Source organism: Oxyura jamaicensis, chromosome 3, assembly GCF_011077185.1.
Source record: "Oxyura jamaicensis isolate SHBP4307 breed ruddy duck chromosome 3, BPBGC_Ojam_1.0, whole genome shotgun sequence".
Classification (NCBI taxonomy): domain Eukaryota; kingdom Metazoa; phylum Chordata; class Aves; order Anseriformes; family Anatidae; genus Oxyura; species Oxyura jamaicensis.
The window spans coordinates 116,086,371-116,102,391 of NC_048895.1; the positions used below are offsets into that span (position 1 = coordinate 116,086,371).

Here is a 16,021-nt window from a genome sequence, read left to right on the forward strand (position 1 = left end):
CATTCAAAAAGCTTGCTTTTAATTGTTGTAAATTAAATTAAATACTGAGTAGGTCTTAATTGGCATGTGAAATGCTCAACGCAAGGATGACTCCTGTGACTCCTTAATGACGACTCAAGCAGAAATTTAGTCATTTAAATGGACAGCTCAGAAGTCTGCACTTTGCACCACCAAAGCGTGGAGACACAGAAGTCCTGCTGATGGGTATTTTGTGGTCACAGGTCCTCTGAACCTCACCAGCCCAGCCACATCACACACATATGCCACGAAGGATGGCATCTACACCTACAGTCCTCAACATCCACAGGGACGGGCCCCAGTATAGTTTAATTAATTGGCATAGAAGGAGCCTGCGGTGCCCATGCTTGGTACTCAGTCTGAATCCAACCTACCGAGTGGGATGGTATCCTACTCCACAAAAGAGAACATCCTTCAGGTACTTTGAAAAGCAATTTGATGACACAGTACAGCACAGGGGACCAAATTAAATCAAATAGTACGGAATTTAGACAACTTGATGCAAAAACATATTTGTTAACCCACTCAATAGTAAGAAGCAAGGTATGAAGTCCTACGCCAAATCCCTCCTCTGCTCAACACTGTTTTAATGGGAATCGTGTGCAGTTACTAACAACATCAAGAGACACTTAAAAAACAGAATGTTCAAATTCTGAAGAAATGAACATGAAAACCTGATACCCTGTTAGTTGTAGTGTTTAGTTTCAGAATCACAGAATTGTAGGGGTTGGAAGGGACCTCAAGAGATCATCGGGTCCAACCCCAATAGCTTGCAGCTGCTCTCCAGAGCAAGCAATTACACCCAAACTGCTGAACTTACAAATGGATTGAAGGGAGATATCAGGAAAAAAAAAATAAGGAAAGAAAGAAAAAAAGCATAGCATTCCAGAATCATTAAAAGGAAACTGAAAAGATCATTGGCTAAGTTATTATCCTAAAGAAGAATGAACTGCAAACATATCTCTGGGTCATCTTATTGATATTTCTCTTCTTCATACAAAGACATATCAGTACACTCTGCCTAAGAATTCACCCTCTACATTTGGCTCACCTGCTAATTCCTTCTCCTTCCCATTCCCTTTTGAGCAGTAACTTTGAAAACTGTCACTCAAGATACTACTAAAATTAAGCATTATTATCCCGTGAAGTTGAATTTATTGGAAGTTGTTTGCATGCAGCTTCTGTACCAGTTCAGTTCTGCGCCTCTCATCGCACATCAGGTCAGCCCTGGTAAGTGCAGGGCGAGAGGGTGAGTCCTTGGGGAGGAATACAAACTAAAGCAAGCAAGCAATAAAAATAGCCCCCATCAACTCTACGTATTATAATGGAATCTCTGGTGCAAATACTTTACTTTTGATACTCTTAGAAGAATTCTTATCACGGTTTGCTAAAACATATCAGGGCATCATCCAGTGATTCCACAACATAGCATTTTGTCCTTTCCTAAAATGTAAGCACAACTTGTGAGAAATAGCAGATGATTACATACCTACTACAAAAAATTTCCTCTGTGTTGCATTGATTTAATTCATAGCTGAATGCTTTCTGCATGATTACAAAAGTTGAAATGCCCTCTTCTGAACTACAAGCCACATTTACAGGGTAATAATCCAGTCCCACCTCCGGGTTGTGATCTTTTTAGTTTAAGTAAATTGCTGATATTTAAAATCAAGAAAAATTCATGCACCTTCAGTGCCTATCCCAGAAATCGAACTACAGTGCCTGCACATAATGTCTATGAAAAATCTTAAGAGCTCTCATCCACATTCCAAATCACCTTCTGTGATTCCATCACCTTCTGTGGTCTGAATCTTACACACCTAGGCATCTCCACACTGAGACCATGTTTTGTCCTGTTTTACCTAAATCACAGAGTGATTGAAGAGTGTTGGCAAAGTTGAGGGCTAGGAAAATCATCTGGAAGAAAGCTCTTGAACAGAAAGATGACCAAACTGCAGAATGGTCGAGGTTGGAAGGAACGTCTGGAGGTCATCTTCTCCACCCCCCTGCCACCTAGAGTGCTTGTCCAGGAAAAACGCAAAAGTGTTGAGGAGTCTGCCAAGGGTAGCAAGGCTCCACAGTCGGACCTAGAAGTGCCAGGTCCACAAGCCACAACTCAGAGTACCAAAGAGCAAAAGCAGCTTTCTAGTTCTGCTTCTAACACAGGTGCTTTGCAGAGGCGCATGCTCCACTTCTGGCAATGCTTTAATCCCTGTAACCCAAGCATGTCAGTGAAAAAACACAGTCTTAATTCTTAAGTTTTCCCTTCTGTTGACCAGTGAGCAGATTTTTCTAGTGTGGGCCAGGAGGTTTGGAAAGCTTTGTAGGAGAGTGCCTGTTATGCACTGTGCTGTACCAGACATCCTCATGTCTGTGATCTGTCCTCTACAAGAACAGTAGACCAGCCACCCATCTACTGACCTCATGAGTCAACGATTTCCTCGAGTCCCTTCCAACCTGGACTATCCTTTGGCACTGCTTTCCAAGCCAAGCAGGCGCCAGCCTGCACCGCTGTGTTTTGTTTTGCTGTCCCAGAGGGCTTGCTGGAGCCCTCCTTCTCCTCACTGTTCCCTCCACAGACTGTCCTCCCCAGCTCCTGTTCCTGCTGGGAGGGTGGATTGAGCATGGACTGAAGTAGCCACAGATACAGAACCAGGTTCTGGGCTGAGATCCGTAGATGTTGAATGTTGAAACAAAAAATGCATTTCTGAGCCTGTAAGGAGAAAGAGATGAATGGGGAACATCAAACAGAAGGAGCTTTGGAGAACCATCAACATAATCCAGATTATGCCTTGGATGTCCAACAGAAGTGGACATTGCTGTCATCAAGAAGAACCAACCCATGCTTCCCTTGGAGAACAAGCAGTGCGATATGGAAACATTTCTCCTACCCAAGGGACAGAGATGGCTACAGTTCACAGGAAATATTGAGCATGGAAATGGAATGGAAATCAAGCAGTTTTTGAGGACAAAGCAGTAGTCCAGGATGTGGCATGCTTTTGCTGCTAACCTTCAGGCTTGCCATGACCACTTCACTGTCTAATCAGAACAATCCTCCCTTGCAGAATACTGCTGCCTTCTCACTGGGTTCCCAGCAGAGGTTAACAGCCAGTGTCTCAGGCACCAAAGCTCTGACCTGCAAAAACAGCTTCTGTCCTCACGATCGCAGCTTTCTGTCTCACACTGAGAGGCACCAAAAAAACTGGTTCCCCCTAGAGTTCTGCTTCTCAGCCATTCCTGAAATTTGGGCAGGCTTTAGAACATCCTTAGAGGCTCCTGGAAAGCCAAGTTCCTGAAAAAGCAAGCCCAAACTACAGTAAAAAATACAGATACAATCAATTTGGCCACGTCTCAATAGAAAATAAGGCCTCTTCTTTGAAACTAAGACCAAAATGATCTCCTTACCCAAGCGGATGAAACTCCACTATGTACGATTTTGCATATCTCCAACAAGAAGGATGTTGGACTACGAACAATAAATAAGAAACTGCAATAAACATTACATATTGCATGTTTTTTTTTTATCATATTTGAGCTTAGGACTTATTTATATGTATTATTCTAATTGTACTAGAAATTTAAATGCAGGCTTCATATGTATCAGAAAAATTTGCAAATATCTCAATGAGCAATATACAAATGTACCCATACCACTGAAAGCCTACGCATAATAAATAAAATATTAACATACAAGATAAAACCTATCACACAACAAATTAGAAGCCAAACAATGCTAGAGTTGCGAAGAAAGAATAAACTTCTAAATGAAAATTACATAAAATGGTAGTTAAGGCAAGGTACATCATTGTAATTTGAAGGTATAAATCTGACAAGAAGACTTTAATTAAAGCACAGAAGCTTTTCATACCCCAAAAAATTGAAAGTAAATACTACACATCAAAGAAACACAAAAGGACTAAGATACAGATTAATAACTAAAACATTTTAACAACCTTAAAACTGCCTTTTAGTAACCTGATGCAAGGTCTATTTTGCACTCACCTACTTTCAAATCAATTGAAGTATGCAGCTTTTTTAATATCGTACTCCCCTTTTTTCTTTATCGCATCACCGTATAACAAGGTTCTGAGGGAACCAAAGCTGCGCTTCTGCAGTTACATACGTGAACAACTGAACTCTCTTTTAGCATAACTTGACTTTGGAAATTCTTTTCTTCATCACTGGAAGTGTTGTACGTGTACATGAACCAAGAAAATCAAAGAAAAGAAAGAATAAAATTCTAATTCCGTGAACCGGCATAAGATGAAGTGAGTAGGAAAAAAAAAAAAGAAACAGCTTTGACTCAGGGCAACACAAAATTTTCAAGGCTTTACACCAAGTACCAACTACAGGAACAGGTCATTGAATAACATTCCCTGAATTAAATTTAGTTGTGGTGCTCCGGGAAAGACAGAGAAGACAAAAATGACTCACACAAACAAAATTCTCAAAGTATTAGAGCATCTCTTTGTGTTATCTGCACTTTTTTTTACCCCCAGAGTAAATGTAACAAAGCGTGTACCTTTCCATGAAACCAGACAGATTACTTAGTGTTCGGTGCACAACAAAGGCACGCGCGTAGGCAGGTACCTGGAGTAGTTATTATGCTGTAAATCCACACTTGGCTTACGCCATGCTAATCTGTTCTTGTAACCATAACGTAAATCAAGGCCAGATCTAGTTTGAATGAGTGTCCACACCAGTTACCCTTTGCTTTAAGAATGCCATATATAACACAGCTCCATCACGTTGAAAAGTGTAATTATATTTTTTTGAAAAGTGACCTATTTTATGGGAAGATATTAAAATAGCTTTACTCTTTAACAGAGCACAGGATGCGAAGGCATGTGACAATTTTCTCTCTTCTCTCATTAAGGAAATGACAGAAAACAGAGGTGCTAAATGACTAGGTAGACACAATTAACAGAGGGACAAAAAGAGCAATAAATAGTAGGGTCAAAATTTTGTATAGTCTACATTTTAAATAGCCTACATTGATTTTAAATAAAGCTACGCTGATGAAACAGAAGCCAACGTGCCCATGGTTGCCCGTTGTGCCCAGCGTGCCCTGCCTGGTTGCCTGAGCCAGCCAAGGCAGGACTCACCCCATCAGTGGTTGTGGGATGAAAGAGGCATTTTGGGGATGCCGTTCACCTCCTTGTGATGTCTTTTGACATCCATCACGTCAATGATCCCGACCGTCCCTTCCAGTGCTCTGTGCCCGCTGTGTACTTGGTGCCACGTAGAGACAAACCACGGGCTTTCCCCCATCAGCCAAACACCGTATTTAAAAAGAAGAAAATTTGTTTATCTGAATTACACAGACACTACTGAAGACACAACTGGGCTCCATGGATCTTTAGCATCTAAGCACAAAAGGTTTTAAACAGTAGCGTGGAGCCAGGTGAAGAAAGTGAGATGCTTCTCTCCACCTCTCTTTTTTCTGAAGTCACAACATTACCAAAATGTCAGGTCAACATCATTCATGCAAAAAATGCACTAAGTATAAAATGGTGACAACTAGCCAAAGGAGTTCAAAGTATCCCAAGCTTCACACAATAATACTGTATATTATTTTGTGAATAGTGAAAAACGTGAAAAAATAACCCATGTAAATACAAGCCTCGTGCTTCTGACAGGTTTATTTAACGACTCCAATATAGCAAATTCTGACATTATATCCCTTTTTAATGTAGGGATGTAACAAGAAGCTAGAGCAGCTCGTAGCAGCAATGAGAAGCTATTGAATCCCATGTACCACGCCACTACCTTTCCCTAGAAATAATTATCCGCTTTTATTACACAACTTTGAGTGATTCCTCAGAGCGGCATCATGCATAATCCCCTGCATAACGAACCTCTGGATTCATTTTTCATTTCAGCGAGGGAAATTGCGGTTGTCGGCAAGAGGAGTCTCCTTCAAGCCTGATTTGCATTCAAGAGGCTGCCAGTTGGGGAAAGTTTCTCCCATTTCAGTAATTCTGTCTCCCAGCAACCCGCGCTGTTGCCAGGAGAAACCCCGGGGAGAGCTTCCTGCGCACCAGCCCCGGCGCAGTCCTGGGGGTGCCGCTTTGTGCGGCGCCGCTTCGTGTCGACGCACGGCCGCCCGTGAGAAGCATGCTAAGTAGCCGGTGAGGAGCTCCGGGGATTCGGCAAGGGATTCTTTGATTTTTTTTTTTATTTTTCTTCCCTTTTTTTTGGAGAGGGCTTACTGATGAATGACGTAGTCCTTCATGCTGTGGTGTAGTTAGAGGTGATAAGGAAGCGCAAGGTTTTTTTTCATTGGGGCGGTGTTGTCTTGGGAGCAGCGTTTGACAGCTGGATGTGCAGCTCTGTAAACATATTTGCTGAATGTTTTTAATCTATCCAGCATTGTGTGTGCATGCTAACTTCTTTTTTGTTGTTGTTGCTTTCCAGCTGCCAAGAGCAAAAAGCACATGCAAACAAAACAAAACAAAAAATCCCTTTAGACTGACTTAACCTTTGCTTCTCCTTGCAACACCTTCCAAAATGCAAATGCAATGGGTGGTTAAAAAGTAATTCCTCTTTTTCCAATGACAGCACAATATTTATAGCCAAATACTTGGCCTGCATACAAGCTGTTTTAGTGTTTAGGCATAAATACCTGATGAAGGGAAAAAAGAAAGGAAAAAGCCATGGAATGATAGTACAGACAAGACTTCCAAATAAATTCATCCCACATCTACCTGTAAAGAAGTGATAACCCCAAATTTCAGAAGTTGCCTTTCAGATAATAAACTGCTATTGGATGCGAGGTGCTTCCACGAGGAAGCATACTCTGTTTTACATCCTTTCTGATTTGAATCTTGGCATAAGGAGTGGAATTGTAATGGAATTTAATAATTTATGGAAATTGATGGCTTGAGCATATTTGAGGCAAAGATCATTTCTTACAATGAAGAAATAAGTAATTAACCCTGCTGAATAAGAAAGGTAAATCAAAATCTGAGAAATGCTAGACCACATCTGGCACTGTTACTCAACATGGTCCTGAACTGTACCTCAATGGAAGCCAGATCTCATTGTTTTTAACCCACATTCCATCTAAATTTCAGTAGAAAACGGGTAATCAGTTAGTTCTTTATAAAAAACCGTATCATGTAAATAAAGTGGTAGAAAACTTTATGAAATTAATCATTCTAAACTAAGAGAAACTGTATTTCACTTGTAGGCTTTGTTCTAAGGCATAATCTCACTCAAGATTCCCTACTCCAGACTTTCAGTCTAAAACTGAGAATGTGAGACCTTCAGTCTAAAGTACACTGACATTAAATTAGCATCCACAAATAAGTTTTCTATTTGCCCATGCTTAACAAACTTTATAAATCATTAAAGGAAAAAACATCTAACGTTTTTCAGTTTATTCCTTATATTTTGCTGAAAAGCATCCTAAAAAACCCGAAGCTTACATTTTAGTTCACAATTCTATTGCCAACTCTTGTGTCTTACGCAGTTCAGCAAAGTGTCAGAACATCGGGGAGAATCTATTTAAAACTTCTCAAACTAACAGCGCATACATATTTAGGCACACAACAAGCATAAGGTACCAGATTTTTTCCATAATGCTGGACAGGACAAATAGTTTACAGAAACACGGACACTTCCATGACATAGTAATTGACAAGCAGCAAGGGATCAGGCTGTCCCATTCAGCTGCTCTCCCTTTTGCCGCTCACCCTTGGTAGGAAAGGATTAGTGACTTACGAATAAGAGAGTTGATGATCAGTGATTTCCAGCACGCTTTGCCAGTGCAGTGCCTCTCTATCATTACAGCTCAGCACAATTTAATGATGATGGATTCATTGGCTGCTGAGAACGTGACCGGATGATCCCATGGCCACGTCCACAGGGACTGAGTTCCAGCAGGAGGGCTTCCCACCAGGCCATGAACATGAGTGAGAAGTCGCACTCTTTCAGCCTTAGCCCATTGCCATGGGCAGTCCTGCCAGCTGCCTCTTGGTGCTGGTGACAGCATCCAGACCACCAGAACCAGTTTGACCCCAATAATTTGGTTCGTGTTTAAAGAACGGTAAAAAAAAAAAAAGTTTAGCATGGACTGAAATTCCACTAAAGCAAAGAGGTATGGAAGCAACCAATTCAGAAAGCTTCTTCTGCTTCTGAATGCTTATTTATTTTTACTGTTCATAAACTATAAACCTTTAAAAGATCTCCAACTAAATGCTGTATTAGAAATCAGCCAAATGGGTCCTGATGGGATATATCATCTCATTTTAAAACCTCCTGTGAAGTAAACTCCCTGTAAGAACGTAAGATAAACTATCCGTCATGCGTATAGGGTCAATTAGGGTGAAATCCGATCTGTCCAAATCCTGTGAAAAGAACATGACGCTTCCAAAGGCAGGGGACAGAACAAGAAGGGCAAAGCAGTTCCCATAAAATACCTGCCCATGATGTGCAGAAATGTAATGCAAGGAAGTTTGACCCTGAAGGAAGAGAAAGTGAGTGATCTCTGCTGTAAAGCTTCAGTACATCCACCAGGAGGTTTACAAGAATGACCTATCTCTGCTCAGCCTGGAGAAAATCAAAACAGAAAAGTTTTCTTAAGTTTAAATGGAATTTCCTGCATTTCAGCTCTCTCTGCAGCGAGAAGAGTCTTGCTCCACCTCTTTATTTTATGTAAAAATATACAGACTTGGAATTAAACAGTTAATAACAGAATCATACACTATACCAATGACTTTAAGAATTCTTAGGTACACAGAGCTCCTAGAGCAATGTTTTGGTCTAAGATGTACGTTATCCTTTGATATGCAAACAGGAGAATATTGGGTAGTAACAAGACTGCAGCTGATATGAACACTACCGCTACTAAAATCTTCTGTCACTGCTGCTGATAGCGACAAGTCAAGGAAGATGTTAACTAAGTGATGACAGTTTAAGAAAAAGAAACAGGAATGAATGGAGGACAAAAAACATGCCTTTTGCTGAGAAAATAGAAGAGTTTACTTTGCTTGGTTTATGTCTGATTAAGTCTTTGTGTTATTGTTTGTGTTTTTGTCTTTTTAATAGGTTGACCAGCAATTTAATTACCATCTAAATATCCTTCTGGAAAGCCAGAAAACACATACGACCATGCTTTTCATCCTCATGAAGAAAACTGTAACAAGTGTCAATAGCTGGAAGATCAGACAACACAAACCAATTCAAAATATGCATTTTTTAATGGACAGAGTTAAGAAACATTGGAACAATTTATGAAATTTTGCAGTGGGTTCTCTGTCAAAGGACATTTTCTCTAAAGAGCATGATCTGATTCAAGTACGAATTAATCCATGGAAATGTTGTGCTCTTTTTTATGCAGGTCAGACTAAAGTTCACAATGACCTCCCCCAAAATGTGTAATTATCGCTCTATTAATCTACAAATATAAAGCTAAAAGTTTTAACAGCTTTATGTAATTGTAAGGCTGTCTACCCGAGTTGTGCCTTTACTGCCTCGGGAAAGTTAACCCACCCCAGATGTACCCGTGTGTCTCTGCAAGGAGCACGGCTGAGACCAGGCAGAAAATATTTCCTGGCACTACTCACTGGGACCAGTAGGACAAAATATTCCTTTAAATTAACAATATCCTGCTATCTCAGGCTACGTAGCTGAGAAAAAAACTCTGTGTGCATATATATATGTCTAGGATTATATGATGTCTCACACAGGGGGTTCCCTCTGCATTATTAGGGCTCCTTGACTAGTGCTCCTACCCCTATCATAAAATAAAGCAGCCAATTAAATAAAGTGAGCAATATAGACTCACAAAAACGTAAAAATGTTTCAACGACATCGCAACTAAAATTAATTCTGAAAACTGGCGTTCTACTAGAAGGGCAGAAGCAATAAATAATACGCAGTTTTACTACGGAACATGACATCATACTGCGCCGTTACACAGAAATCATATGAAAGACATAATTTTCAGAAAACGAATGCAGCAGCTCTACTGCAGGAAAGAAAAGGCACAACATCATTCCCAAATTATGAAATTTGTTGAAGATCAGATAAATACAATTAAAATACAAAAAAAAAAAAAAAAGTGAAGTTTACTACAGTTTGCATTGGTTTCAACTCACAGCTCAGTATTTTATCACTTTCACTCACTTTTACAAACCGAATCCTCTGAATCACAAACCAGCTACTTCCAGACACGTCACAGAATGTCACGTCACAGAAAAGGTTTAACTCCATAATTTGCTTAGATTCAGACCCTAAATAAGTAACAGCCTTAAAGATTCAGACCTAATAAGTAACAGCTTTAAGACTTAAAAAAAAAAAAAAAAAGGCAGACAAGGTCAAGTCTCACATAATCAATTACACAAGTCTCACATAAGTAATTTAAAGAGAAAGGAATGCCATGTAGCTTTTTGCAAGGCTGGGTGAAATGCAACTTCCAAGCTGAAGCTGTCACTTGGCTTTTTTTCCCCTCGTTTGGGCTGCAGCACAGCCTGAGCTGCTCTTTGCACTCACAAGGTTTGTGAGCAGCAAGCAGGAACCCTCAGTTGAGTGGTTCCCCCAAAACAACAAATCCCACTGAGGGGCAGAACACATCCGTGCCAATCGGACACCTACAAGAAGCAGGAACTTGGAGCAGGACATGCAAGCAGATGCAACGCAACCTTCTCCACGGGGATGGCAGCAGTGGGGTGAGCAGGCTACATCTCATGAGGGAGATGGAGCACATCAACAGCATCTTCATAGGGAATGCATGGTTAAGGGGCTGCAACTCTTCATCTCGGCCCGTATCACTGCTGAACACGATGGACACCTCAGGGCACTGACCAGTGCTAGTTCCAGCTTCATAGAAAGGTCTGGCAGATGTTTTCCTCAAGTGTCTGCACACTAAGATGAAGTTTGGCTCACAAAGAAGACGACTCAGATGCCTAAGTGTGGTCACAGACCTATGATGTGATCAGAAATGGAGATGTGGTGCAGCACACACAGCTTGAGCTGTGTCATGGATAGGAATGGGGTTCTCAGAAAGGGTTAGCACAGCAGTCTAGGATGGGGAGCTGCACTCTACAGGGAAGAGCTCCTTGACAGCACAAAGCTCCAGTGTGAATGCAGAATCACGTCTGAGTGTCTCTGTGTCAAGATCAGGGGGGAAAGAAACAATGGAGACAGTGTGGTTTGGGATCCGTTACAAAGCTTACCAAGAGGTGGGAAGTCCGCAATGAGCCAGCCCACGCCTCCAGACTGCTGGCCTTGGTCACCCTGGGAGACTTCAGTTCCCAGACATCTGCTGGGAGGGTAACACCAAATTGTGCAAGCAATTCCGGAAGCTGTGCTGGTGACAATTTCCTAACAAAAATGCCTGAAGGACCAACCAAGGATAATGTTTTACTTGACCAGCTGTTCACAAGCAGGGAAGAACTGGCGGCATTGCAGCCATAGATGGCAGAGAGTTGCAGCGAGCACAAGATGATGGAGTTCAGGATCCAAAGGAAGGCTGGAAAGGCAAACAGCAGATTTAGCATTTCGGACTTTCAAAGAGCAGATTGGCTTATTTAGGTAATTGCTATATAGAAGGTCCTGCAAGGCTACCAAAGGGAGAAGGTGCCCTCCAGAACTGTCTGTTTTTTGATGAAAATTTTCTAAGAGAGTTAAGGAATAAAACAGCACAGAGGAAAAATGGGAACTTCATCAGAAGCACATTGCTTCTTAGTGAACTAAAACACAGAGAGCATACAAGAAGTAGAAACAATAACAAGCAACAAAGGGAGGATGGAAAAGCATTTCTTAGGTTTCTAGACATGAAATCGAAAAGGCCAAAGCTGGAGTTAAAACTAGCTATGGACATAAACAGCAGTAAGAAACAATTCCACAAACATGACAGCTGAAATTTTTTTAAAAAAATTAGGTGCATTAATTAATACAGAAGGCAACCTAGAAGTAATACAGCAGACTGAAGTACTCAACACTTCTTTTGTCTAAGTCTTCACAAAGACTGTTCCAAAGCCTCCGCATGCACCAGCACAGACAGAAAGGAGAGCAGCCAACAATGTGGGGGGAAAACAGGTTATGACTACTTAAAGAAGCTAAAGGTGTTCAAATCCAAGGAGCTACATGAAGTTTGTCCAGGATTGTGGAGAAAACTCACTGCTGTGACTGTCAGAGCACTGTGACATTACATGGTAGTATCTAGAAAAATCTAGGTGACTGGGAAAGATTTCAGATGACTAGAAACAGCCATTTTTAAGGAAGGCAAAAAGAGGATTGAGGAACTATATGCTGGTCAGTCTCAGCTCAGACACAGAAAAGATCATGGAGTGTGTCCTCGTAGAAACCATTTCCCAACACAAAGAGAGCAAGAAAGTAATCAGGAATAGTCAACACATTTACCAAAGGTAAGTCATGCTTGACCAGGCAGGCTGCCTTTCACAATTAAATGACGGCTATGCAGATTAGGGCAAAGCAGTGGATGTAATACATGTTGACTTTAGCAGGGTTTCTGACGGTGTATGCATTTGGAATTTGTGAAAGTACAGGCTCGAAGAACAGACACTAGAACCGTCAGAATGTGTCAGGATCACCAAAATCAAAAGGCAGTAATCAATATCTTGATTTCTCATGTGTAGCAGGTTATGCCAGGGGCTGATGCTGGGGCCAATATCATTCAATACCTTAAACAAAAACATGAATGATGTGACTGAAAACACAATCAGCAAGTTTGAGGATGACACTGAATTGAAGGTGAGAGTGGACATGCCAAACAACAGACCTTCAGTCCAATGAGACCTTGAAAATGTTCGGGTCTGTGCCAACAGAAACCACATGAAGGTCAGCAATGAGAAGTACAGGTTCTGCACTGCTGCAAAATAATCTCAGCCCCGCTGGAAAGGACTTGGGATTATGCTGGATGCCAGGTTAAATATGAACTAGCAATGTGCTCTCACTGCAAACAAAGCAAACTCTGTATTGGGCTGCATTACAAGGAGCACAGATAGCAAAACAAGGAAAAAGTATTCTCCTCTACACTGTACTGTTAAGAATTCACCTGGAATACTGTGTCTGGCTTGGGGTCCTCTGTTCAAAAAAGATGTTAATGGACTGGCAGGGATCTGCAAGGTCAACGGTCAAGCTGGTCAGCAGCCTACAACACACAAACTGGGCTTGTTTCAGCAGGTGAAGGGAAAGCTATGGGTCTGTATTGCAGCAGCTGAACAGAAGTGAGAACGACAGCTGAGCAAGCCCCTCTCAGTAGCACCAGTATCAGAAAGGGAGCACCACTAAATGTGTCTTGGTTCACATTAGATATATGGAAATGCTCACTAGAAGCCAGAGCAGCGCTGGAACAGGAGCTGGAATAAAGATCCCTTCCAGTAAATATTTCTCCAGATCCACAGTCTAAAAACACTTTAAACAGAGGAAATATTTCTGAGGAAATGTTACACAGTGCTTAAAATTTACCTTGCCATTCTTTTCACAAAGAAGTTAACATCTTATTTTAACTTCTGCAATTCATTGGAGCTCCAAGCTGTTATTAAGTGCATGATACCATGCTTAGTCATAGAATAAAAATGCCAAAAATAAATGTAATTGGCTTTATGAGAACATTTTTTGAATAACAGCACAAAAGTATTCTATCTGTGGAGTTAAAGAGCATAAACAGGGCTTAGCATTATCTTTTATCCAGGCTTTTATCAACAAGCAACAGCAAGGTGCCAATTTAATCTATCCGATACACAACTCTTAGTATCATCTCTAAAGTTCATTGCCCTGAAGATATCAGCCTTTCTCTGTACCTCTTTGACTACAACTTCTCCACATCAGACATAATATTCTTCCTGCTGCCTTTAATTTCACCGTCACCTTCTTGCCATCTCCAGGATTTTACCAAGCACCTGTGCAATCCGGTGTTTCTCCATGCTCCTGAACACTCTTTCCACTCAGATTACACCATCGGGCGTTTATAATTCTCCCTCCAGCACTTACGGACCTTAAGTGTTTATTTTTTTCCCAAGTTCACAGGTTTCATGAAAGACTTTGGCTGCCTGGCACAAAAATACCTCTGAAAAGCTGCCTTGTAAAAGGGAGGCATGATCACAAATAGGGCAGCATGTGGGTGCCACTGGAACTCCTATTTATCAGTTATGATGATGTTGCGATGTTTTCTGTGCCTAGGACAGCTGACAGAAGGCAAAATCAGCTCCTTAACCCGAGTGTGCAACTTTGCTTACCTGACAGCTCCCATTTATGCAAAATGAAGAACATTGAAAAACCACTGAATTATCTTTTTAAGTGTTCCAAACACTAGGGATGAACACCCACACCATGTTTTGATGTCATTATTAGGTATTATGTAACAGACACGTGAAGGGTTAGGTAATGTTTTTAAAACCCCGCATAAGTCCATTGTAGCCCTCAGCAAAAATTAACCACAAAACCCACGACAACCAGCCTCCTTGGCCGCTCCACCAATCGATCCGCTGCTCTTCTCACCCCAAACCCACCCAGGAAACACCGTTACGCGGCCAAATTACGAAAACAAATCCCCTCCCAGGGCCTCCCGCCCGCCCCTCCCACACGGCTGTGAGGCGGCGCCCGCCATTTTCCCTCCCTCCCCGTCCCCGTCCCGCCTCAGCGCGCATGCGCGGGGCCGCCTGAGGGAGCCGGGGCCGCCTGAGGGGCAGAGGGGCGGCGGAGGGGCAATGGAGGGGGGGGGGAGGTCGCCTTTACCTGCCACCGGGACGCGCTGGCTCCTGCCGGGGAGCGCTTCTCCCTCGAGGGGCAGCCGGGAGGCCGATTCGCCCATCCTGAAGGTGGAGCTGCGGAGGAGGAAGAGGAAGAAGAGGGGGCGTCGCGGCGCTGTTGGCATCGCCCCTGAGGGGAGTCGTTGGGGGGGGGGGGGTAATGGCGGCGGGGCGGGGAGCGGCGCGCGCGGGCCGTTGGGACGGGCGGGAGGAGGAGGAGGAGGAGGAAGAAAATGGCGGGCGTGAGTCGGCGAGGTGCGAGGATCGCCCCCTGCCGAGCCGCCGAGGGCACCGTGCCCTGAGGGGCTGCCCCCCGCCAGGCCTTGGTGTGCCTCGAGCTCTGGTGCGAGGGGGGGTGCCCTGAGGGGGGCAGCCCCCTCTCCTTTCACTCACGGGTGTCCCTCGGGTGCTGTGAAGGGTGCTGGCAGCACTGAGGCCGCCCTGGCTTGCCGTGCTCTGGAGGCGTGTGCTGTGTGGGCTCGACCCCACGTTAGCTCTGCCAGCTGCACTTTGGCCCTGGCTTTTCGCTCAGAGCTCCATAAACACCTGTGTGATGTGCTGCTTGCTCTCTCCCTGCACTTAATACATGGTGTTTATGCAAATGCCTGCTGCTCTTGGGGTATGCCTACGCACCACAACCAACCTCTGGGTTTTTGGCTGTGCCCCCAGTTGGGCCAGGGGGGAGAGAAGCGTGCAAACATCTTCAGGAAAATGTGCTACACAGATTCCTCATGCGGTAATATGACCTATTCTGTAATAACCTCTTTTTTTTCCAGAGTTTATGGATATATGTAGCAGTCCCTTCTGTTACATTTAGCCAACACACTGCCTCATGTCAGTCATGCAGAGTTACAATTTTTTTTTATATACGTATGAAGAAGGTGCTCTAAGTAATGCATCTCCAGCTACCAGCGTCTGTATGTATGTTTGCAATAAAAATACAGAAACAAAAAGTGAATGGAGTGTAAGTACTTGTAGAAAATAGCCACCATATTTTGGGGAGTGATACACACACTGCATATTGAAGATAAGCCATCAACCAGTATGGGTTTTTAACACAGAAGACATACAGAAGTTAGAACAATGGTGTTTTGTTTTTCAGACAATTGAAGCTCAATCTGTTCGTAAAGTCATGGTCAATAGAAGAGAATTTCTTAGAAAAACTGTAGAATGCAAAGAAGGTTTGTGAACTAGACGGGAGTCTTGCATAGTGATTTCAGAGCAAGGGAAAAGATAATGCACAGATAGGACGCAAAGGTTGTAGAAAGGAAGTGAGTAATTCA

At 42.7% G+C, this 16,021-nt stretch overlaps 1 protein-coding gene across 5 annotated transcripts in view; it reads right to left on the bottom strand.

Moving 5' to 3' along the window:
* MSRA (methionine sulfoxide reductase A) overlaps nucleotides 1–15,248 on the bottom strand; it is a 270,726-nt gene extending 255,478 nt beyond the window's left edge. The window contains exons 1-2 of one of the 5 annotated variants that reach the window (XM_035321232.1): nucleotides 15,132–15,248; nucleotides 14,725–14,813 (exon numbers count right to left, since the gene is read on the bottom strand). In XM_035321232.1, the coding sequence (XP_035177123.1) occupies nucleotides 14,725–14,800 (76 nt within the window). In that variant the 5' untranslated portion in view covers nucleotides 14,801–14,813; nucleotides 15,132–15,248. The other 4 variants (XM_035321233.1, XM_035321234.1, XM_035321236.1 and 1 more) reach the window with 4 other exon arrangements.
* Nucleotides 15,249–16,021: the final 773 nt, after the last annotated feature.